The sequence below is a fragment of the Molothrus ater genome, chromosome 1 (genome assembly GCF_012460135.2).
Source record: "Molothrus ater isolate BHLD 08-10-18 breed brown headed cowbird chromosome 1, BPBGC_Mater_1.1, whole genome shotgun sequence".
Classification (NCBI taxonomy): Eukaryota; Metazoa; Chordata; class Aves; order Passeriformes; family Icteridae; genus Molothrus; species Molothrus ater.
This window is the reverse complement of record NC_050478.2, coordinates 129458835-129481483: the sequence shown is the minus strand read 5'-3', so window position 1 is coordinate 129481483 and position 22649 is coordinate 129458835. Positions and strand designations below refer to the sequence as shown.

Sequence of the window (22649 nt, the reverse complement as noted above, 5' to 3'; positions counted from 1 at the left end):
GTAGACTTCAGGAAATCTTTTTTCCAAGACTCCTAACTCAAAATGTTGCGTGGCTACCTTTGAACATCCAGTTGTCCATCACAATCATTAAGAATGTTACCAAGAAGGATGCTCAAGGACTGATGACACCATTTATTCAAGGGTAGACACCTAATTAGTACCAACTGGCAACAAGACATTGCCAGAGTCTAGAACATCCTAATTTCCAGCACCTTGCCCCCTCCTCCCCTGGACCCAGTGAACTCTGAATTCCCTAGACTTCAGCAGAGCAGCAAAGAGCATGTGTGCAATCCAGATTACCTCTGCACCAAACCTTTGATTTAGTTGCCCATGAAGCCACATCCTGCTTGGGAAAGTGGATGGCAAATATTATACCATTCATTCATTCCTTCATTCATTCATTCAAATCACCACCCACTTCCCGAGCAGGCTTTTGGCTGCTGCTGAACTCTGAAGTGTTTGCTGTGGTCAGAACGGAAGACCCAGAAGGACTTAAGGAATGAAATGCCAGAGGATCCAGCAAAATCAGCTTAGCACTGGCAGGCTGCAGGGTGCAGAGGATCAGTGTAAGCCTCTGACATATACTAGAGGGAATGTGTGGCAGCAGGAAGTGCCTGCCAGTCAGGCTGCATATTAACTCAAAGGAACACTTCTCTACTATCGAAGAAGTTGATTTTCCTGCATGCTGCATTGTTTTACAGTAGTACTCCAAAGATGCATTGGTAGAGGCACTAACAAGTGCCTTGTTTGCCATCTTTAAGATTTAGAAATTAAATAGGAGTCATTTATTGAATAGGCATCTGTAGTATACAGCAGGGAATTACCACGTAAGCAGAAGAAATAAACCAAATCAACCCGTGGCTTTGTTTTCTTAGGCTGTCATAATCACCTCAGCAGAATTGCCTTGCTGTTTCCTTCCATCACAGAAGATACCCAGTACTTCATGCTGGTGCAGATGCTAGTGCATGGCACACCTACAGAAGCCTTGTACAAACTCAGAGACTTCCTGTTCTCCTCCTTTTTCAGCTACCCCCATTGGCAAGATGTTAAATAACTTGCTCATTCTTACAAAACAAAAATTAGTTTGGTTAACTCCAGCAGACTCACAGAATGCACAACTTATCTAGGAAAACAAACAGAAGTGAGGAGATCTCTTATTTTCTTGCTAGTGCTCTGAGAATCCTGAAAATAGGTTTTTGTAATACCCTTTAGATCTTCCATTAAACATTTAATATCATCAGATTCTTCAGCATTCCCATTATGGCTTTAAGTATTTTTAGGTCATTAAAACTGTCTCCAAAGTTTAAATATTTTTATAGGTGACATTACATAAAATTAAGGCTATACATTTAGCCCCCTAACATGTACACATCTTACTTGAACTGCCTCTTTTGTAGGATTTATCACTCAATTTCAAAAATTCTTTCCTAGTCACATACCTCATCAAGACTGCAAATTAAAGAGTATCCCAGTCTGCTGCCATCAGGACAGGACTGAGTGTAAGAATTACATAAGTTTAACCTAATGCTTTTTACAGCAAAGGATTTTAACTTGATTCCATTTACACCAGACCATTTTCACCTCATTAAGCTCATTTCTCAAATTCTGTAACAGAAAACCTGAAATCCTAAAATTTTCCCCTTTGCAAGAGGGGAAAGATTAGGGGGGGGCTCCTGAACTGTCTTTTGGGGGACTTCAGAAAGCATACTAAAGGGCTTTGACTGCAACAACAGATCAGAGAACACTGGCATTCCCACCACACAACACAGATTTCAGAGACTTCCAGAACAAACTAACCCCTTCTTGTGAATTCCATAGAATGTGTATTCTTTCCATATAGTAACTGAAACCCGGCAGATTTTAGTGGCTATTGGTCATGCCTTCCTCCATGACTAACAGATCTGCCTCCTCCCCACACCAGCCTGCCAGGTTTTACCCTTTTCTTTGTAAAAGCAGGTAATGCCTCTTTCACTGCTTCATTTCTCCTTTTGCATTATCAATTTTGAAAAAGCAACTTATAGAGACAATTATGGGCTAAACAGGGTAGGAAATATCCTTTTATATTCCACAGATCTGCAGAAAGGGGAAAACCAAAAAGCAAGGCAGTAACTGTAGGATAATCCATCTGTGGATGGACAAGCTTCAGTGTATTTGCTAATTCATGCAGTGAAAGTCAGTTTTACAACAAAAGCAATTTTACCATCTCTCTTGTTTATGCATTTAACACTTAGCTTGATTAAGCATTTAAGTATTAATCCTGCAAAACTCCCAACCTCAGTATGGTTCTGTAGCAAATGAAACAGCTCATGTGTAAGTGCTGCCTCTTCTCACTTTAGTGCCATTGGCCATTACACTGCCAACCCCCTTTAGGGACACAAACTGACCTGATGACCCCATCAGCCCTGAGTGAAGACAGAATTATTTCTGTGCTATTGTACACTAGACCAGATTCAGGTCAAGCAGCAATTTATTAAAAAAACCCAAACACTTCCCCCCCCGCTTCACTTCTGTTATTTAGAAGACAGTCTACAGGTGTAGTCTTATCTTCTCTACAATCCACCAAAACATACTAGAGTGGGATTCTAACTTGGCATTCTGGATGACAAGCTTATGAAAAGCACACTGTACAAAAGAAACCATCACAAGGAAGTCAGTGTTTAAGGAATTTTTATTAAACCAAGAATTTTATAATCCAAATTATGTTTCTTTGCTCAGCTATCAATTCTCACTGTCAACTAAAACAGTGGTGATAATCTGAGCTTTTCCACAGTAAAGAATTACAAAATTAAAGAAAGGAATGCTTTAAATTTTTGTACTGTGCTGAAAATTCTTTTCCCCTGGGTTTATAAAACATTAATTTGTATTTTTTATTTTACTATTTTTTTTAAATTTTAAATCAATAAGTAATCTAGGACTAGCATCTGTTTTGCTAGTCCCGGCGTTGCTCTGTACGTAAGCTTCAAAGTTTCCTTTCCTTTTTTTATTTATTTTATATTTTGCAATGTTTTTCTCAATATTTAATAGTTTTTCCATGTTTAGATTTTTTTTTCTTCGGTGAAGCGAAGTTCTAGATTGTAGTCCCGGATAGCTCTGCGAAGAAAAACAACATTGTTATGTTTTAAAACAAAAGCAGCACCTTGTATGTTTTCTACTACTGTACACCATGCAGAACTCCGGGCTTTCATTGTTTCAATGATACCAAAGTTCTTTAGAAACAGAATATCTGGGGTCCTCCCACTTTTTAGGGGACACAAAAGTATTCAAAAGTCTGATCCTTGGCAAGACAACACTGATTCTGGAACTGGACAGTCCCTCAGACAGCACTGCTTTAAGTACAATGTTACTGCAATTGACTGCGGGGCACCTCTACTGTTGAGGCTCATCAAATAACTACCCTAGCAGGACTTTCAATTTCCAATTACTAAAACATCATGGAGCAGATGGAGTAATGGTCTCAAAGTACAGGCATCTTAGTTTAGGAGAGACAATCTATTCAGCACTTATCTCCAGAAACAGAAATGGGTAAATATCATGACTCAAATTCTGTCTCCAAAAGGAAAATGTTATGTGATGAAATGTTAAATCAGGCACCTTCAAATGATAGCTACAAATGTGGAAAGCAAGTTCACAGGCAAAACTTAACTAGACAGAAGAGATAATAGATTGCTTTTTATCCTCAACTTCACATTTTTTCCCTGTCAAAATTGTTAAGCTACCACCATTTGCCTCTGTCATGCACAGTTAAGATACCAGCCCCACAGAAAGCAATGAAGAAAAATCACTATTTTAACTGACATTAAATTCACCCAAATGTGAAGTCAAGACATTATTCAGTTTAGTTTACACTTACTAGACAATTTTAGAATTTGTTAAGTATATACAAACTACAGTATAAATAAGTTCTTTAATTTCTAAGAAAAAAGGGGGTTGGGGTACCATTTTAAGCTAATTTGAATTCCTCAAGTTGTTCTCAATAGTATGAATAGCAGCATTTGACAGAACTGCCCGTTTTTGCACACATGCCTAGAGTTGATTCCAGCTAAACGTGTTGTTAGAAACAATGACATGTCAGTAGCTTTTGCTAACCAAGTGAACACAGAAGCTTGTTTACCATAGCTGCTACTTCCTCTGGCTGCACATGACACTGAGCCTGGACACAGGCTGCTTGCAAAGCCATGGACCAAACACTTGCCTTAGTCAATCTATGGAACTACAGTGTCCAAACTTACTTATTAAACACTTGGAACCCCAGTGGGATTATTAACTGCCTTTTGAGCAGCCTCTTTAGCTTGGTGGGCTTGTAGTACGGCTACAGCTTCATCAACCTGTTAAGTACAAATGAAAAATGAATTAAGGGAAGCTCAGCAATTTTTGTATATTTAAGTTAATAATACAGTGAAAATTTATGCATATAAACAATGCCTACATTGTTGAGAAGAAAAATGAGAAGGTTACAATTCCAGTTCATGCAACGTAAGTCACTGTCACCTTTCGAAAGAGGATACTCTTGGCCTGAGCCACCACTGCATTGCTGCTACCCCACTGTGCCAGCACCAACGACTGTTAGATCAGTGTAGAGTTAACCACCTATGGAACCTGTGCAAGGCAAAAGTCCACCCACCTTCGAACGAAGAGACTCAGGAGACTCGAGCATGTGGAGGAGTTCAGAGTTGTCAATCTCCAGCAACATCCCAGTGATCTTACCCGCCAGAGTAGGGTGCATGCTTTGAATAAGGGGGAATAGACGTTCACCTAGAAAGAAGAAAGTTGGTCAGGGATGAATCCAGCCTAATTTAAGGGATAAGGGAAACAAACTCATTTATTGCTAAAATCATTTACTCTGCATTTAAAGATTGAAAAAGTGTACTTTAACTGTCCTTCTGCTACAATGCATAGAGAAAGGTATCATATACATACCTAACATCTGCTTTTGTTCTTGTGGAGGGGCAGAAGCCAACATGGAAGCAGTCAAGGGTTCCTGACCTTGCACATGGACAGCAGGCTGCAAATTAATTTAACATTTGAAAATTAAACCCTGGGTCATAATTAGGTGCAGCTTCAAAAAACCAGTATTTCCCAACTTGGCATACACAATGCCTAGAGCGTCAAAAACATCAAAGAAATTAACAACTATGCCTGTTCAATCAAATATTACTAGTTAGAGCTGAATGATGATGCTGAAGATTATTAAAAACTGCTCCATGGAGGAGCAAACACAAGAATTTAGGCTAAGGTATGAGGGAACTGAAAAGAACAAAGCAACATGGGATCACATCCTGTCCCAGGTGAACTTCAAATATTCTTAACTCCCTAGTGCTTTTACTCTACTGCCACGATGCATAGCCTGAACTGCCCTGCCATCACCCTCACCACCTTCCTCTGCAAGGAACAAGAGTAAAAGGCCAGAGCAGCTCCCAGAGCACACACCTGCTGCATAGCAACCTGCGGCTGCGTGTTGAGGTGCTGCTGGGGGTTGCGAACACCCGCGGCGTATTTGTACTGCGGTACTGTGCGCACGGCAGGAGTGGCCGCAGTAGCTGCTGCTGCAGGACGCGGACCCATCGTCTGTGTTGATGTATTAGCTGGAAAAATAGGAACAGAATTCCATGTGTGAATAATTATTAGTATTATAATTATTTTGTCCAACAAACCAACTTGAATCAAGTACCTAATTTAAGTATTGTGTTATAGATTCATCTTAATAGTATTGTCAACTGTCACGTACAAAGGTTCAAACCTTGAAATTTAATGGATGCTGATTTCCAGTCACTTCATTCATGAACTGCCCTTTTTACATGCTACTGGAAAAAGATCCATGATAAAAAAATCCATTTTGAGTATTAATATAATTTCATTATAAGCTAAAGGACATTTGATTTCCTGAGCATATTATGTCAGTCATTCTAAAAAAGGTATTTTTAGGAAATAAGTGGCTGTCTGATACATTCTGGGAGAATTACACCTTCAGAGAAGCTGTGGACTCCCCATCCCTGGAGATGTGCAAGACCAGCCTGGATGGGGCTCTGAGTACCCTGGTCTAGTGGAAGGTTCCCTGCCTCTGGCATGGGGCTGAAATACATAAGTTTTAAGGTTCCTTTCAACCCAAACCATTCAATGATTAAACCAGTCAATTCTGGCTCATTCAATGATGTGCAGATTCTGCATTCATGATACTGGCTCACAATAATAAAGTGTGTACATGTAAAATAGAAAAGAATTAGTAAGAGCTAAAATTGTATCATCTCAATATTTACTACACACAACCTATTATTACAATTGCTGCAACTATATTTAGAAATGACAGAAGCAACCCTTACAGTATTAGTGAAGCACACACAAGAGTAAGTGCTTCATCCTGAAGAGATGGGATCTTTGCTGGGACAGTATTTAAAGCAATTACTAGAAGGTGATATTAGTTTGTTCATTAGGAATATCACATGTGATAATAAACTTACAAATGTGTATTTTGCAAGATCACGCTGAACCAGCAAAATTGGAACGCAAGTCCAATACTTAAAGCTTGCTCAAATCAAACTCACCAACACGCTGCGTTGACATGACTCGTGGAACCTGGGAAGAAGCTGGTCTCATGGTACTGAACGGTGGTCTGGGTGCTGCTGGGCGGATCGCACCAGGCATGTTTTGGAATGCTGTGGTTTAGAAAAAACATACTGTTACATGTGGAAACACTGAGTGATGACAACATGACAAACAGAAGACTATACAGCAATGCCATGAAAATCTATCTGAAAGTGCAAAGGTAAATGCTACTGAGTTTACAGCAATCACTGGAAAGAGGTGAAGAAGTGACTTACGATGAGGTCTGGCACCCTGAGCAGTCCAGCGAGGACTAGGTCTAGCAAGTTGGGCGAGCTGATTAGTAGGATAGTACGCAGCACGGTTCTGAGTCTGCCAAACACAACAACATCACTTAACTTTGTTGTCTGTGAAGGGCATACTAAACAGCCCAGCACCGTCCCACCAAGAGATTAAAATGCTGAAATCACAGACACATGCTAACAGTTCTATTTACTGTTGTATTTAAGCAGATTTTATATGCAATACAAAATATTCAGTTACTCATCTCTACACGTACCTGAGGAATAGCTGCCATGAAGTATCCTGAAGGAGGTGCTGGCTGGTAGGGGTTGATTACAGGATTAGGTACTGCTCTTACACTTGCCATCCTCTGCATGTACTGGTTGGTGAGATGAGCTTGGCGCTCCTCTTTACGCTGGGCTAGAGCTACGTATAATGGTTTAGTAGCCACAATTCTACCGTTCATTTCTGTGACTGCTTTGGTGGCTTCTTCTGGTGACGAAAAGCACACAAATCCAAATCCTTTGCTGCGGCCACCTTCCATCATCACCTGTCAGTACAAAATTTATTTTTAAAACTAAGTCTTCTGTGTCACAGCTATTTAACTTGTATGAGTTTCTTGTTTCAGCTTATTAGAAGTGAGACCGCAGGTTTAACTGAATATTTTATATAGTTGAGTATTATTGTGTAATAAATAGCTGTTACCCAAATAGAGATGAAAATCTCGTAAAATAATAAGCACAATATTGCACTGAAACATGTAGTTTTTCCCACACTAATCTCACTACTTAGTTTATTTCAAGAAAGGATGATCATATGGTGTTTAACCTGACATGTACAATAATCAAGATAGCTGATTCCCACATTTACAGTGGGTCACATCTGTTCCTGAATGAAACTTTTCTTTGGTGACAGATCACTACTCATTTTCAGAGAACAGATGAGCACCATCTATGAAGTTTACCTTTGCACTAGTGATTGTACCAAATGGGGAGAACTCTTTTCGGAGACGCTCATCATCGATCCCATCATCAAGATTTTTCACATAAAGGTTTACACCCTAAGAAAACAGGCAAGTTATTTTTAAAAGCAACTGTACTGTGTAAATCTCAGAACATCATATAATAGAGTTAGCCCTCTTGATTTAAAACTGAACCTGGTATCTGGTGATCCTGTCCTGCTTCATTTGTTCAAACTTGCGCTTCAGCTCCGTCTGTCTTTCCACCTTTTTCTGAGCCCGGCCAACATAGATTTGTTTTCCATTGAGCTCTTTCCCATTCATTTCATCTACAGCCTTCATTGACAAACAACAAGTTAGCAGTGCTTTTTGTATTCCAGCATTTTTCAGACACACAAAAAATGCAATTCAAATTAAAAAAATTCTAGAAAAAGAGCTAATCCATCTTAAAATACCACTAATTGAAACAAAGTACCCCAAGACTTCCCCACTTATGATAACATGAAAACTGCTTTCCAAGTATGCTTCTGTCTTGTTGAAGACAAGTCACAAGGGAAGCGAACCACTTTTTTTTATATGAAGCTGGAGGATTGCAAGAACTATTTCTCTAGCCTTGTCTTGCTAATGGCAGAAAAAAGCAAAGAGTAAGCAAATAAAGTTGAAAATCTTTAATTCACCTAGTTCTGTCTTTAAAAGTAACACCCGAAAGTGTAATCTCTACCAGATCTTTCTATACTAAATGTTAAGCTACAGATTATATGTACAGCTTTTGTTTTCATTTTTAGTCTTTCATTAAGGAAATAATTAGAAGTATGAAAATGTGAACTTCTTCCCTTCATACTGTTTTGAGTTACAACTCTTCAGATATAAAAACTCTGGCATGTATTTACTCAATTAATTTAAAACCAGAAGTCACCAGTTTATTGTATATGTTTATGATCAAAGCCATTAGACATTTTTACAGAGATACTGGAATTTTATGTTATTTAAAACACCCAACATGTGATTCTGACTACAGTAAGAGAAACCATTCATCAATTAATGTATGCAAGAGTGAAAAATGAAGATGTTCTAAAGACAGAGAGGATTTGTTCTAATCTCTCGCTTATACACTTGCAATACTGACAAATCACCAGTTTGAAAAGCAAACTTTTGCTCTGTACTGCATTTTTTACCTGATGCTATGTCCCTACTGTCACAGTAAACTGACATATCAAAGCAACCAGTTGACAAAAAATTAAGTTACACAGCATACTGGCATGATATAGACATATACACGAATAAAAAGGACCATTTTCCAAAGTTACCCTTTGGAGTAAAAGCAATATTACAAGGCTCTATGACTATTTTCTCACAGTTATGCCAAGTATGCTTTATAAAACTAATAGCTTTCCAGCTGACTTTGCAGAAAATCCAATTCTTTCTGCCTTCTGTGCAGAAGGCAGAAAGGCATAAACATTTTGTGCAACCAAACTGGACTCAATGATTCAGAGATGCAGTAATTTACTATGCTGTATATTGCTCAGCACGTGAGAGTCCAAATATCACTGAGACCTTTAAGCCCAACTACAACAGGTTCTAAAATTATTCAAGATTCCCCATTTCTACACTACTTCCAGCTGTACCAGAGTATCTTGACTTAACAGGTTTCTCAGACCAACTGACATTTGCTCATAGGAAAGCATTCTAAATTACAGAAATCTGCTAAGTAATTTAGGCAGTGAGCATCTCTTTTTGCAGTGTCCTTGACCAATTAAAAAACTTAATCACTCAGTGAAACATATTATTTGGGTCTCAGTTACAGGATTCCTAAAATTAAGTCCAAAAGCTTACTTTTTGGGCATCTTCATGTCTTTCAAAACTAACGAAGCCAAAGCCTTTGGATTTTCCACTCTCATCAGTCATAACTTTCACACTTAGAGCAGGACCTAAAAAGAGAATGAAATACTTATGCTTCTAGACAGTGTATTCTTCTCAACTTTTAAACATTCTCTTTAGAAGATAAAGTTTAGTTTATTTCACTTGTATTACAAAGGACTCCTACACTAATAGTATCAAGTAAATGTCACCCATTAATATGAAATTACTAATTTGCCCTGATGAACTTCAGCATTATGGCTGAAGTCCATCATGCTGAATTTCTTTTCTAATGTATTTTCAACCAAAATTTCACCTTAAAGTGAAAGAAAATTTCACCACAAAGTGAATGAAATTTGTTTTATCATTAAAAATTATGACACTTGAAAAGTATTAGTGGTTCCACGCTTTGAAGCAGGTACTGAAAAAGCCAGAGGAAGGCCTTGCAATTAGGTATACATTTCACTATTTATCCTGTTGAAAGGCCATCCTAGTTCAGCAATTTCATAACCTCTGAAGAATTGCAGTTCACAGACTCAATTGGAAGTAGCCAATTTAGCTGTAGCAGCTAAATTTGCTACTGTTTCAGCCACAGATACTGGAAGAGCAGAAAGGAATTTCCTGTTCGTACTCTTTAGGGCTGCTACAGGGTATCTCTTGTGCAAGGCTTTCCCTTGCTTTACATAATATCCACTGGAGAATAGCAAAAGGAAATTAATTTTAAAAAAAGGTGAGATTGAAAATAAAACATGAAGAGCCTCTAATGGCATTAAAGGATGTGCCATTTCCTATTTTGATGGCAGCACATCATATACATTACTACATCATGGCCAAATGTCCCCCATAATTTTGCCCTGTGCGTAACTGAGGATCAAGGCAGAATCTCATAGCTTGGTGCTGGAATAGTTCCTTGTAATTTTCTATTAGGTCAACCACCACAACGCAACTGAATAACAGAGGCAAGTTTGCAGGTCAATGAAAGCAGTAGCAAATTCATTAGTCACACACCCTGTAGGTGCATTTATAAAATCAATCTGTACTAAACCAGAGAACACTGCAGAACCCATAGACACATAACTTCCAGATTACTGAAAACAGTTCTCATGGCAGGATTAAATATGATATTCTGACTATTTAAAATTCAGGTATTACTGCACTTTTGAATCTGAAACTGGAAGTACCCACTTTTCAGTAATCTTTATTACATTTCTAAATCAACATCAGACAGCCCTGATTTCTTGTATTTCAAGGCACTGTACAAATAAGATACATGTAGTAAATTGAAGTTCATTTGTGTTTATATAAACATTAAGACATTACCAAACTTGCCAAAGAGTTCCTTAAGTCTCTCATCATCCATGTCTTCGCCAAAATTTTTGATGTAAACATTGGTGAATTCTTTTGCTCTGGCTCCAAGCTCTGCCTCACGTTCCTTGCGGGATTTAAACCTTCCAACAAATCTGGTTGCAGGAAGAACAGTCATACAGATTAAAGCAAGTGTCTCAAGGTTAAAAAATTTACTTTAATCCTCTGGAATTGTATTTTATTTCTAATCAGTCTCGTTCACTATAGGTATGAAAATATTTATGATAAAACTCAGTCAGAAAAACAACTCCACTGTCCTTTGCTACACCAGCATGTTTATCCCAGTTACAAGGCAAGAAAATGCTTTCAAGCCATTGGTGAAATTGTTCACTCTTATAAAACAGCCTTTGACAACAAGAGCTTGACAATGGAAAGAGTACTAAGACGCTGAACAGAAATTCTAGATAACAGCATAATCCTAGCCTAAAAGCAGTCACTGCTCTCTGATTCAGTTTTTAAGCAAGAGCTATTTAACTAACTGCCCTCCCTCCCTAGCACACCTCTCCAGCCTGTATCAAAGACTTTGTTTATAGGCATAGTGAAATAAATAGTTCAACTTGCTCTTGAGTCAAATACTGTTGCAAATTGGCTGGGAACACCAAAGGTTAGCTCATACTGGCAGAAAAGGAACAGAACCTGAACATAACATTCTGCAGCCCAAGGACATGCTTTAGAACAGACTGTACATGGCTGACACTGATTTCTGACTGTAGCAAATTCCTTCTTTCAAATTTTATTGTAGGCTCTAACTTTATAGTCACAAATTTGAAAAATGCGATTCAGCAGCATACAGTACCTCAGCAATTTTTAAACTTTGACAATTTCACCTAATTTATAGCAATCAAGTATAGTAAGAATAGAAGTGCAATGTGTTCAGCAGATTTTAATAGTGAAGTCATTTAATTGATTTCTAAAAGACTAGTCTGAATAGAAATTCAAAGCAAAATTAACTCCCATGATATATTTCACTCCTGTGCTCTTATGATTGCATGTTGACCATTTTTACTAATTTAAAGTTGTAAAACAATGGACGCTGAATAAAAACATCCACAATATGTCAGTCAAGAACAGAACAAGCAGGGAAACTAAACTTTCAAAATAAATGTTTTCCCAGTATATGTGTCTTGATCTATCCATCTCTACATATAAAAATAATCCATGACAGTAAAGTGATGCTGATTTGTGTTATCCTTTTTCCAAACCCTCCTAAGTATCTAGAAAACTGTTCTTCTGGAATAATACCAAACACCATAATGATCCCTTAGGGATAGCTGTGAAGCACACTCATTCCCCTAGCCTAAATATTATTAAAGAAGTTGCCAAATAACATTTTTTCCCTACAATGTAGAATAATGATAATGTTTAAAACATTACACTTCTCTAGGCTTTATTTTCTACTCCCTAGATATGCCTATTAACAGACATTCATAAAAAAATATTAGTCTAATCTGACCACTCTTTAGTGCCAAGTAAGCGTCCTTTAGTGCTAAGTATCAGCTGACTCCAAAATATGGATAATACACTTATCTCACAACTCTTATAAAGGATGTATTATTCAGCATACTCAATGGATTGTATTTTATCTCAGACCAATAAGATCAGAAAACCAGGGAAGATCCCAAATCCTCATTACAGTATTGGCTTGTAAGACAATTAATAGAGATTTTTTCCTCTGGAGTTCATTGTTTGTCTTTTTGAACTTGGACTGACTCCAGAACAAGCAGGTGATACAATTCTTAAAATCTGTAGCACTAAAACTCTACATCTTCTTAAAACTAGAAATTTTCAGAACAACCTTCCTTTTCTAGGTAAGCTTTTAAATCTTTGTCTGCCCTAAAAAGAATTTCAGCTTGCTGATCCCCAAATACTTATTTATGTACTTACACTTTGCGGTCATTAAGCAGCATACCATTCATTTTTTCAATAGCTCTTTCTGCAGCTTCTTGTGTCTCAAAATGCACAAATCCATAACCCTTGGATCCATTTTCATCACACACCACCTATTAATGAAAAGCCTTGTTGTAATACCCATGGAATGTTTCCAGCATAAACTGAGGAGTTTGTGTGTCAATGCATTTTACTTTCCACTAACCTTACAAGACAGGATGTTCCCAAAAGCAGAAAATGTGTCATACAAAGCTTTGTTATCAATTGATTTGTCCAAGTTTTTGATGAAGATGTTTCCTACACCGCTTTTGCGCAGAGATGGATCGCGCTGAGACCACATGATGCGCACTGGTTTGCCTTTAATGACATCAAAGTTCATGGTGTCCAAAGCTCGTTCAGCTGGAAAAACATCATGGAATTAGTAGAAAATGCTAGGTATCTTAATAAGCACACAAATACCAGCTGAAGTACAATTCTCAATAATATTTTAATTATTTCAAGCCCAGCACCATCACCAAGCTGAAAACCCAAGCCTTCAGTGTACTCTGCTGTATGCAAGGAAGAACTGGCAAAAACTCATCAGCAAAAGCTGCACTTCAAGCAGGAGCACAAGTCAGCTGAGAAAGCTGCAGAAATCTCATTAGCCCATAAAACTAGATCTATGAAAAGATGCTACAGTGACAGGAGAAAAAGCAGCAAGTGGCAGCTGTTACGAAGTTTTAACATTTGTGAAAATCAGTGGCTTCTTCCATATTACACAGATGTATACTGTGACAATGAAAATGCTTTTAGGGGTACTGCTTGTGCCTATGAGAGGCCTTTTGCAAATATTAACATAAGAACACCTACAACACCAATACTACCCCTAAACTGACAAAATTTCTTTGCTAGATGGACCCTCAAGCTTTATTCAGGCAGTTATTCCACACAACTTCCTCAGTGACCAAAAAGATCTGTAATGAAATTCTGAGCAAGAGACAGTTCAAAGAGATTCAAAACTGGCACTTAGTTTAGAAAATCTGAAATGATACATATATTTTAAAAGCTCACAATGAAACACATATGAGCTCAATGAAAGAGCAAGCATTATAACAGAAAACCAGGGTAATGCAAACCAGGTTTTGTTACTCCAAGGAGTAGTTTTTCCAGTAGAACTCCATAACTAACTTTTCAAATTCTGCAAGTAAAATTTCTTGTGTATTTAGATGGGGAAGTATCCAGACTTGCTCATTTTTCACACATCTCTTCAAAGCCACAAGACATGTCTGTGATGTTATAACTCATCTTGTGTATTTAAACACAAAAGAGCAATAGTTCTCAAGTACAGCAATTCCTTTCCATCCCTGTTCCTGTAAGTCTGGAAGAACACTGAAAAAAGTCCCAATAAATACCTGAAGTCATACCCATAGGTACTAACTCACTTCACTGTCATTTGCAAATATCAAAACAATATGATGTTAACAAGACTGAAATCAGCTTAGTGAAAATACAGCAACTGTGTCAGTTAATTTTTTTGGGGAGGACCAAGGGCTAATCACATTGTGAAAACCCTTATTTCATGCTCTTGTTCTTTAAGTGCTGCTTTTGTCTTGAGCTATATTGTTCCATGACATGGCCAAAGACAATTTGCAATGAGCTTGGGATTCAGTTGATCTATCATGTTTTATATCCTTTCTTTTGACATTTTCAGATTAAAAATAAATTTTAAGATTACATTCTCTGAAAGACATATAAAGAGATGGACATCTAACATTTTAATGGGGAAAATATTATTGATACTATTACCATATTCACATGACAGTAGCAACTCAGCAACTTGTTTAAACTGAAGCCACAAAAATTAGATGCCAGTCTTCTAAATAAGTTAATAAAGCATTCAAAAACTTTAATATAAATTAAGCAACCTAGATAGTGGTAATGAGAAATAAAAATCATTGGCTCTATACTACCAAAAGGGGGGAGGGGGAAGAGATATAAAAAGAACAAAAAAGGAAAAAAATAACCCCTGTGGATATCAGACTGGCCACAGTAGAAACTTGTAAGACTTCACTACTGCACTGGAAGTCATTGGAATTATTACTGCCAGCACTAATAGATGTGCCAGCAACAAACAGTTCATTATTTCCAGAAGTAGTAACAGGGCTTCCTTTACTTGAAAAGAGGCTTTTCTAATTCATGCTAATTGCTTCTAGAATAATCCTGACACTCCTCAAAAATGTGTGTTCCTAAACACATTTCCCAACCATCTGACTGAAAGTGGGTCCATGGGTCCTTTGCAAACATTATCACTCTTAACAAATAGTGAGCTTGTGTCTTAGACCAGTGCAATTTCTCCAGGAGGACAGCATGGAAACTTCAATAGCTCTCCTCATCTCTCCTTTGGAACAGAAATACAAGAAAATTAAGTTTTTTCTGCCGAATTGACACTACACTGTCAGTCCATGGTAGATTTAAAAAGCATTACTAGACTCCATCTAACCAGGTACAAGCCACTCTCATTAAAAGTCGCAGCGAGTGAAACTGGCTCATTTTCATTACATTTCAGTCATAAAAGGCTGTGCCGGTTGCAGGAGGCAGCTCCGTTCAGCAGCGAACTGGACACACCTACCCGGGCTGTACTTCTGCTGATTCTGCTGGAGCTCTCATTCAATGACTCACCAGCTCCCATTTTAGTCGTGAGCAACTGGACAGTCCACTTTAACAATTTCAAAATCACTCAGAATATACTCTTAATGCCAACCTGTGCTAAAGGTAAACAGCAGCAGCTTGAAACAAAATCCTCTGGAAACATAACCATTCTAAATATCCAAATGATTCTGATGCACTTTCAGATTACTCAAGAATGTTTCCAGTTCAGTGATTAAACAAGATTGCCTGAGTTTTACTCCAGACTATGACTCAAATTCAGAAAAGTCACAACTCTGACATATGTGCATACCTCACATATGTGTCATCAGGCCTAATTAGTTTTTAGAAGAGCTTTGAGATCCCTCCTTTACAGACAGCTGGTGATGTCAAGCACACCTTCAAAGCTATTTTTCAAAACCAAGGTAGTTGTTACTAGCTGTTTATAGGCATGGACTGAGATGTAGCTAAAAATTTGGCCAAACCAATTAAAGGTTTGGAATCAAAACCAATAAAAAGTTTGGAATCAAAATAAAACCAGAATGATTGTAAGAATAACCATTCATCCTCAAAACTCCTATTTCAAGGTTTCTGTAAATCAACATTAAAAAGGCCCCAGACTACAGAAAGCCTACACAAAGCCCCCAGCAGATGCTTTCTAGGTATTTGCCAAGAATATAAATTTCTGAAAATCTTGAATAAGTATAATCTCACAATACTACTGAAGTGTATTTTAAACAACTGCTTCTAGATATGTACCAGACGCAGGTTTGAAAAAGATGAGAAATACTTTTAGCTGAACTGGACTAGTTATAAACTAAAATTTGTGTGTCTCCCAAAGCCTGAAAAACAGAACATTTGGAGTAACAGCATCTTACTAAGAGGCATATTCAAAATCTGAATTAAGCACTGCTCAGGTGAAAAAGCTCTATTTGTTCCCACATTTGACAAATTACAAACCAAGTCACAAAATGCACTGGTTGCACAACTAATGATAAATTATGATAAAGCCCTTATGGAACTCTGTCAACACTAAGGAGAAGCAGCATTTGAATCACCTTCACCTTATACCCTGACATTATTATATCACAGTATTGACCTAACCCCTTATTGTGCTAACCCCTTATTTTTCTGAGAAACTGTACCAGACATTTTTATGTAATGAAAGCGAAGTATGTCAAAACAAGCATTCAAATAGTCTCAGCCTAAAGCATGGCTGAATAAATCAAAAGCTCTCTGAACTGAGAGCTGATAACAGGTGGAGTATCTGCCTATTAAGATGAGGCAGTAACTTTTACTACGTACATACAGATACCATCGGTACACCAAAGTCTGATCTGATAATGGCTGTATGCTAAAGCTAACTCTGAAAGCCAGTTAAATCTAATTGCTTGAAATGTTTGCGATTTAAGTATCTCTCTTTCATATGCTTGAAAATAAAGCCATTATAGTGGAAAACTGTTTGCTTAACTGTGCTTGAAATCACGTATCTTCTAGTTGGCCAATTGCTTTTTATTTTTAATTGGGCTCCACAAAACCTAGAACCAGTTACAAGTGAAACACCTTCCAAATGGATCACACTGTGTTTCCCAACATGCCCAGAACCGCAGAGGAAGTTTCTTTACCGATATAACTTTGGAGAAGCAGCGTGAAAACACTTCATGAAAAAAACAAGTTTCATAAAAACGCGGCTTAGGAGAAACAATGTCAGAGAATTTACTGCGAAGAGACACGAATGAGAGCAGAGCTCGGGCTCCTGCTACACGAGGAAGAAGCGCAAGGAGGCCCGAGTAGTTCCATGTCGTGCCCGCACGTGACAGACCTGCCATGGTGTTTGAACAAACGCTTCGGCCTGGCCGCCTGTGAAACTGCCCAGCCACGCCGGTGCGCCCTACTTCCTTCTGCCGGCCTCCTGCCCGCGCACTCACACACACCCAGCGCTGCGCGGTTATTAAAAGGTGCCAATGACCGCGATGCTTTCCTCAAGCTACCCTTCATCTCGGACGGACGTGAAGAGCTGCCCGCACACTCATCCACAATCCCCTCCCCGCCAGCGGGGGCAGCCCCGCCGGGCCACCGGGGCTCCCCGGGCGCTCCCCCGCCCATCGCCGGGGCCCCGCGGCCGCTCTCGATGCGCGGAAGCGCCTCCCCCCCGCTTCACCGGCCGCCACGAGGCGCGGGCGGCCCGGGCCGCGTGTAAGCGGCGGCCCCGCCGCCAACTTCCCCCCGCGCCCCGCCGGGTCCGCCCCGTCCCGGGCGGCAAAATGGATGCGGGGCGGCGGCCGGGGAGGGGGGCAGGGGACAAACATGGCTCCGCCGGCGCCCGCGGCCCGGCACTCACCGTCGGCGGGCTGCTGGAAGTTGACATAGGCGTATCCGAGCGAGCGGCGGGTGATCATGTCCCTGCAGACGCGGATGGAGAGGATGGGCCCGGCCGGGCTGAACTTCTCGTAGAGCATGGCCTCGGTCACGTCGGGGTGCAGGTCCCCCACGTAGAGCGAGGCCATGGGGTAGCTGGGGGCGCTGGGGTTCATCCTGCCGCCGTCTCCCGGCGCGGGGGGGGCGCTGACGAGGCGGAGGCCGCGGCGGTCGGTGCGAGCGGGGCCGGCGAAGGCGGCGCGGGGCCGCTCGGACTCAACGGCTGCGGCGGGTGCGGCGGATGGGCAGGCAGGGGTCGGGTCGCGCCGTGCGGGCCGGGTGGAGCTGGCGGCGGCGGGTGCTGCGCTCGGCGGGGTCGGGCTCGCTGTGTGTCTCCTCTCGGCTGCGCCGGGTCCGGGGACTTCGCTTCACCGGGTTATTTTATATCAAACCGGCCGTTTGCAGGAAGGTTGTCGGGAAGGTTGGATGAGGAAAGAGGGTTATTTTTTTAAAAGGTTTTTTAAGATTTTTGGATTTTTTTTGGCTTTTTTAAATATTTTTTTAGTAATAAATGGTGCTGCGGGGCCGGGCCGGCGTGTCCGGTTGGTCCGGAGCACACGCACTGCGCACACAGCTCCGACGGCGGCCGGGGGACAAGGGGGCGGCCGCCGCCCCGGCCGCGCTCTATATATACCCGCCCCGCCCCCCCGCCCCCGCCGCGCGGCGCGCCACGCACAGCGCCGCGCGCACCGCGCACGCGCACCTGCGAGCGGGGGTGGGGACACGCGCGGCAGCCGGCGCGGAGCGGCGGCTTCGGCGCATGCGCGAGGGCGGGGCGGGCCGGAGGGTTGGCCGCGCGGGGAGTGCGCCTGCGCCCGCCCGGCGTCACGGGGGGCGGCGTGAGTGTGGGGGCAGCTCGGCGGCAGGGCGCACGCGCGGGAGGGAGCGCACATGTGCGCCGTTGGGGGAGGGCGGGTGGATGGAAAGGCGCGTGCGCGCCGAGCGGACCAACGGCCGGCACGGGGCGGGGCGTTACCGGCTCGCTCGCGAGCTCCGCGCGCCCCACCCGCCGCTGGCCGGGCCGCGCGGGGGAGCGCGCGGGTGGGGGGGAGGTCGCGCGCTCGGGGCCGGAAGGGGGCGGGGCTCGCGGTGCTGCTCGGCGCGTGCGCGGTGACGGAGCGCGGGGGAGGGGAGTTGGGAGGTGCTGTGGCTGCAGGAGGAATGAATGTTGGAATGTTGTCACTAGGCCGGGAATAAAGCGGGATTAGCGTTTAAACTCTGCTCTGGTCGTTCCTTAAGTTAGGCGTGTTTTATCGCTGTGTTCTGTGCTAAAGAAGTTTGGGCTCTAGGTTGGAGGGCCTGGGGAGTTGGCTGGGCCTCTCTGCCGCTCTGTGGGTGCGTGAGGTGACCGCCGCCATCCCGGGCGGCCTGCGGAGGTGGTGCCAGCCCGCATTCCAGACGTGCCTTTCGAAACTTGCCATGCGAACGTCGTGACTTGTGCCATACACTGAACTTCTCAGGGAGTATCGCATGCAGAATCACAGAACGAATTAGGTTGGAGAAGGCCTGTGGGATCATCGAGTCCGACCTTTCACTGAGTATTACCATGTCAATTACACCGTGGCACAAAGCGCTGCCACTCGCACTTCCTTAAATACCAAAGCAATCCTGTGGGGTTTGGAAAACCTTGCGCTATTTTTAGTTGGCTTCTCTAATCTGAAGAAAACATTAATCCTTTTGTGAGAAAGGAAAATATTTTCCTATCAATTAGAATTCTAGGGGGCTTTTTAATTAATTGTGTTTCAGATTTTTGCAAAATAATAGAATCAAATAAAATGTGCTTCATTCCTGCTAAACAATCGTAAAAGTACTTGCACTAAACACTAAACAATGCCATTGTAAGGCAGAAAGCCAGATCATGGATTTGCAGAAGTCCTGGATGTAACTGCTCTTTTACATTTAATGTAGTTTTTCTTAGTGTTTTCTTACTGTTCTTTACACAGTTTCAACATAAAGAAAAAAAATGGTCTGCGGTTTTGCATCCTGTTTTCTTGTTTTATATTTCGTATGATGATTTATTTTTCTTTGACTAGCATTTGCCATTATGGGTTTAAGTAGAGCCGTAGGGGGGAGTACTTGTGGAATTTTGCTGTCAAGTGTGAAGATTCCACTTGCACTCAGCAGCTGCTGCAGTTTCACTGCCTCTTGTTGGCGGTGACCAAAGCCACGGCAGAGCTGGCATCTCCCCGTGTGCTCCATGGCAAAGTGTGACTGCTTTGTTCAGCCCCCACCCTGCCCTGGCCTTAAACTGAGGTACCCTCTGGAATCTGAAGCAGCTGACAAATGAACACATCCTGAGGTGGCAGTGGTGGCTTCTGTCAGCTGGGTACAGCAGATGGCCAGCACCAGCAGTGTCTTAGTGAGGTTTGATGTGTTTGTTAAAATTTAGACAATGATCTTTAGAGAAAAATAGAATTTCTCTCGTTTAAATACTGGTTTATAATGCCCTCCCTAGGATGTACTATGTACTGTTTCTGTCTCTCCTTTCCTTACATGGTCCTGTTCTTCACCTTGTCTCCTTTCCCCAAACTGTCCTTTTTCATACTTGCTTCTTCTATCACACTTTTCTGTCATTGGCATTTGGTCCTATTATTACATGTTTTTTCTTCCCTTGGGAAGGCATGTTCCTACTCTTTCTTGTGAGTTAGGTTGCTCTGTTTCCACCCTTGGCACTCTGGGACAATGTCAGATAGAGCCCAGAGCATGGCAAGGCATTTTTCTTTTACCCAATTTAAGGAATCATATTTGAAAGTTTTGTTCAGCACAGAGAGGGACTTTTTGGAGATCTTGTCTCTTAACATGGTATGATTTCAGAGTTTTCTAACACTAAATGTGATTAAGGCAGTAAAAATGCATTCTCAGCCTTATATGGATATCCAAAAGAGTTCAAATTATTGTTTAAAAGCACTGTAGCTTTCTAAGTAAACTTGTCTAGTGTTTGTTTTCAGCAAAATAATATATTATTGGGTCTTGTCCTCACAGATTGCACTCCTTTGGCTTTGACCTGAAGCAAGGATCTGACTTAGAAGTTTTACTGTCTATTCCCTCCCCACTGGCCTCCTCAAAGCAGCAAATGGGACTTTAGATAAAAGCCTGGTCACAGTAGGAGGTAGGTCTAGCCCCTCTGATGGTGCCCAAAACAAGTGTCTTGTCCTCCTCCTGTAACAAACTGACTTTTCAAGATGTGGCCTAAGTGTTTTAAGGCAACAGGAAAGAATGCTTTCATGCTTGAGGCACAGAATTTGCATTAAACTTTAGATTCTGGTGCTGCAAAAGACTCTTAGTGATTTAGGATTGAACCTTGCAAAGGACCAGGACATTTGTGTGCTTGCTTCTGCTGATTGCCCACCTGAACTGCAGTCCAGAGCCCTGAGTGAGATGTGGGGTCTGGGAGGGCTCCTGGCAGGAGAGCCCTTGTTGAGTATTACCTGATATTCTCACCTGGGTCTCTCCCAGATCCATTTTAGCTCTGCTGCTCTCAAGTTCTACATGGTGTCTGATAAAAGTTTCCATAGAGGGCCTGTGTTGTCAGCTGGGCTTATTGCCCAGAGCTGGTGTGTGTCCTGTCCTTACAGGTGTTACGTGTGGGTGGCTGGGCCTGGAAGTTGGCCTTCTTAGCAGAAACCACTTCTTTGAAACCCCAGGTTTGAGATTTAGCTAGAATAAATAACTCAGTGTTTCCTTGTCAGCTTCCGGGAATTGCAGTCAAACAGGAATTGAATGAGGGGCAATAATTCTTTAATTATAAATCTTTTAAGTATTTTTGCAATCTAGATAAGTTACCTGGATGTGTTGCCTCCTTTCAGCTCAATGTTCATAGAACTAACAAATAGGAAAAAATGTAAAGTGTTCACAATGTTTTTCACTGACAGCAACTAAGAAATATTTCAGACTTCCCTGATACATTATTTCTAAGCATAAGCTCTACCAAAGTTAAATAAAGATCCTTTGCAACTTAAAGCTCTAAGCAGATACAAGATTTTTCTTTTGTTCCAGTGGTATTATGATTTGTGAATGCAATTGGTTTTATTCTAGGCTATCATGGAAATAGGGAAGTTATTGAATTTCATTCAGACTTCAATAAATTTCCTCTCTTGCCTAGGAATTATGACTTTTTGATACATGATGGATTGCACAAAACTGTTGGACATTATGCAAAACCAGCAGTATATTTAGCCACAGGAAGCATTTTTAAATAGTATCTGTAAAGTGCCAGTATTGAAGATTTTCTTTTAATTAACACAGGCTGAATGTAAAAAAGGTTTTATTGTTTACCCAAGTTTATAGTTAGCCACAGGAAGCATTTTTAAATAGTATCTGTAAAGTGCTAATATTGAAGATTTTTTTTTTTTAATTAACACAGCTGATACTTAAGGTCTTATTATTTAGAATACACACACTGTTTCTGAGTTCAGGAACTGCTTGATCATTTTCACATCTCAGCATTTTCCTTTTCTGTTCAGCTACAGGGCACTGCCATGTGCTAAAATGGCACTGTGAAAGCTAAAGTATTGATGGTCTGTGTTAAAGAGATAGGGAAGAGCACGTACCTTTTGAAGGGGAGTGCCAGTTTCTTTAAACTAAGTGCCTGACTGATAACACTGTTTGCTTTTGGTAGCCTGCTTAGTCCAGATAGTCTTTTCAGTACTAGATAATCTTTTGAGCTCAGCCAAACCCAAGTTCTGAGTAATTTGTTTAATAAAAAATGGGGGAAAAAGAT

The 22649-nt window shown here is 41.1% G+C and overlaps 1 protein-coding gene across 1 annotated transcript; it reads right to left on the bottom strand.

Annotated features, from left to right (window-relative positions):
- Positions 1-2650: 2650 nt before the first annotated feature.
- Positions 2651-18537, bottom strand: PABPC1 (poly(A) binding protein cytoplasmic 1). Its single transcript, XM_036403776.2, has 15 exons — positions 17853-18537; positions 13092-13285; positions 12884-12999; positions 10955-11094; positions 9611-9705; positions 7976-8113; positions 7784-7879; positions 7097-7369; positions 6816-6909; positions 6540-6650; positions 5428-5582; positions 4918-5002; positions 4622-4752; positions 4230-4325; positions 2651-3090 (listed from the first exon to the last, which is right to left on the bottom strand). The coding sequence occupies exons 1-14, from the start codon at positions 18043-18045 to the stop codon at positions 4233-4235; spliced, it is 1914 nt and encodes a 637-aa protein (XP_036259669.1). The 5' UTR covers positions 18046-18537; the 3' UTR covers positions 2651-3090; positions 4230-4232.
- Positions 18538-22649: the final 4112 nt, after the last annotated feature.

Coding starts and splice junctions, on each gene's coding strand:
- PABPC1 (XM_036403776.2), bottom strand. CDS start 18,045: ATGAACCCCAGCGCCCCCAGCTACCCCATGGCCTCGCTCTACGTGGGG. Junction 9,706..10,954: donor GGAACTCTTTGGCAAGTTTG/GTAATGTCTTAA, acceptor TTCTCTTTTTAG/GTCCTGCTCTAAGTGTGAAA. Junction 5,583..6,539: donor CATGTCAACGCAGCGTGTTG/GTGAGTTTGATT, acceptor CTATTTTTCCAG/CTAATACATCAACACAGACG.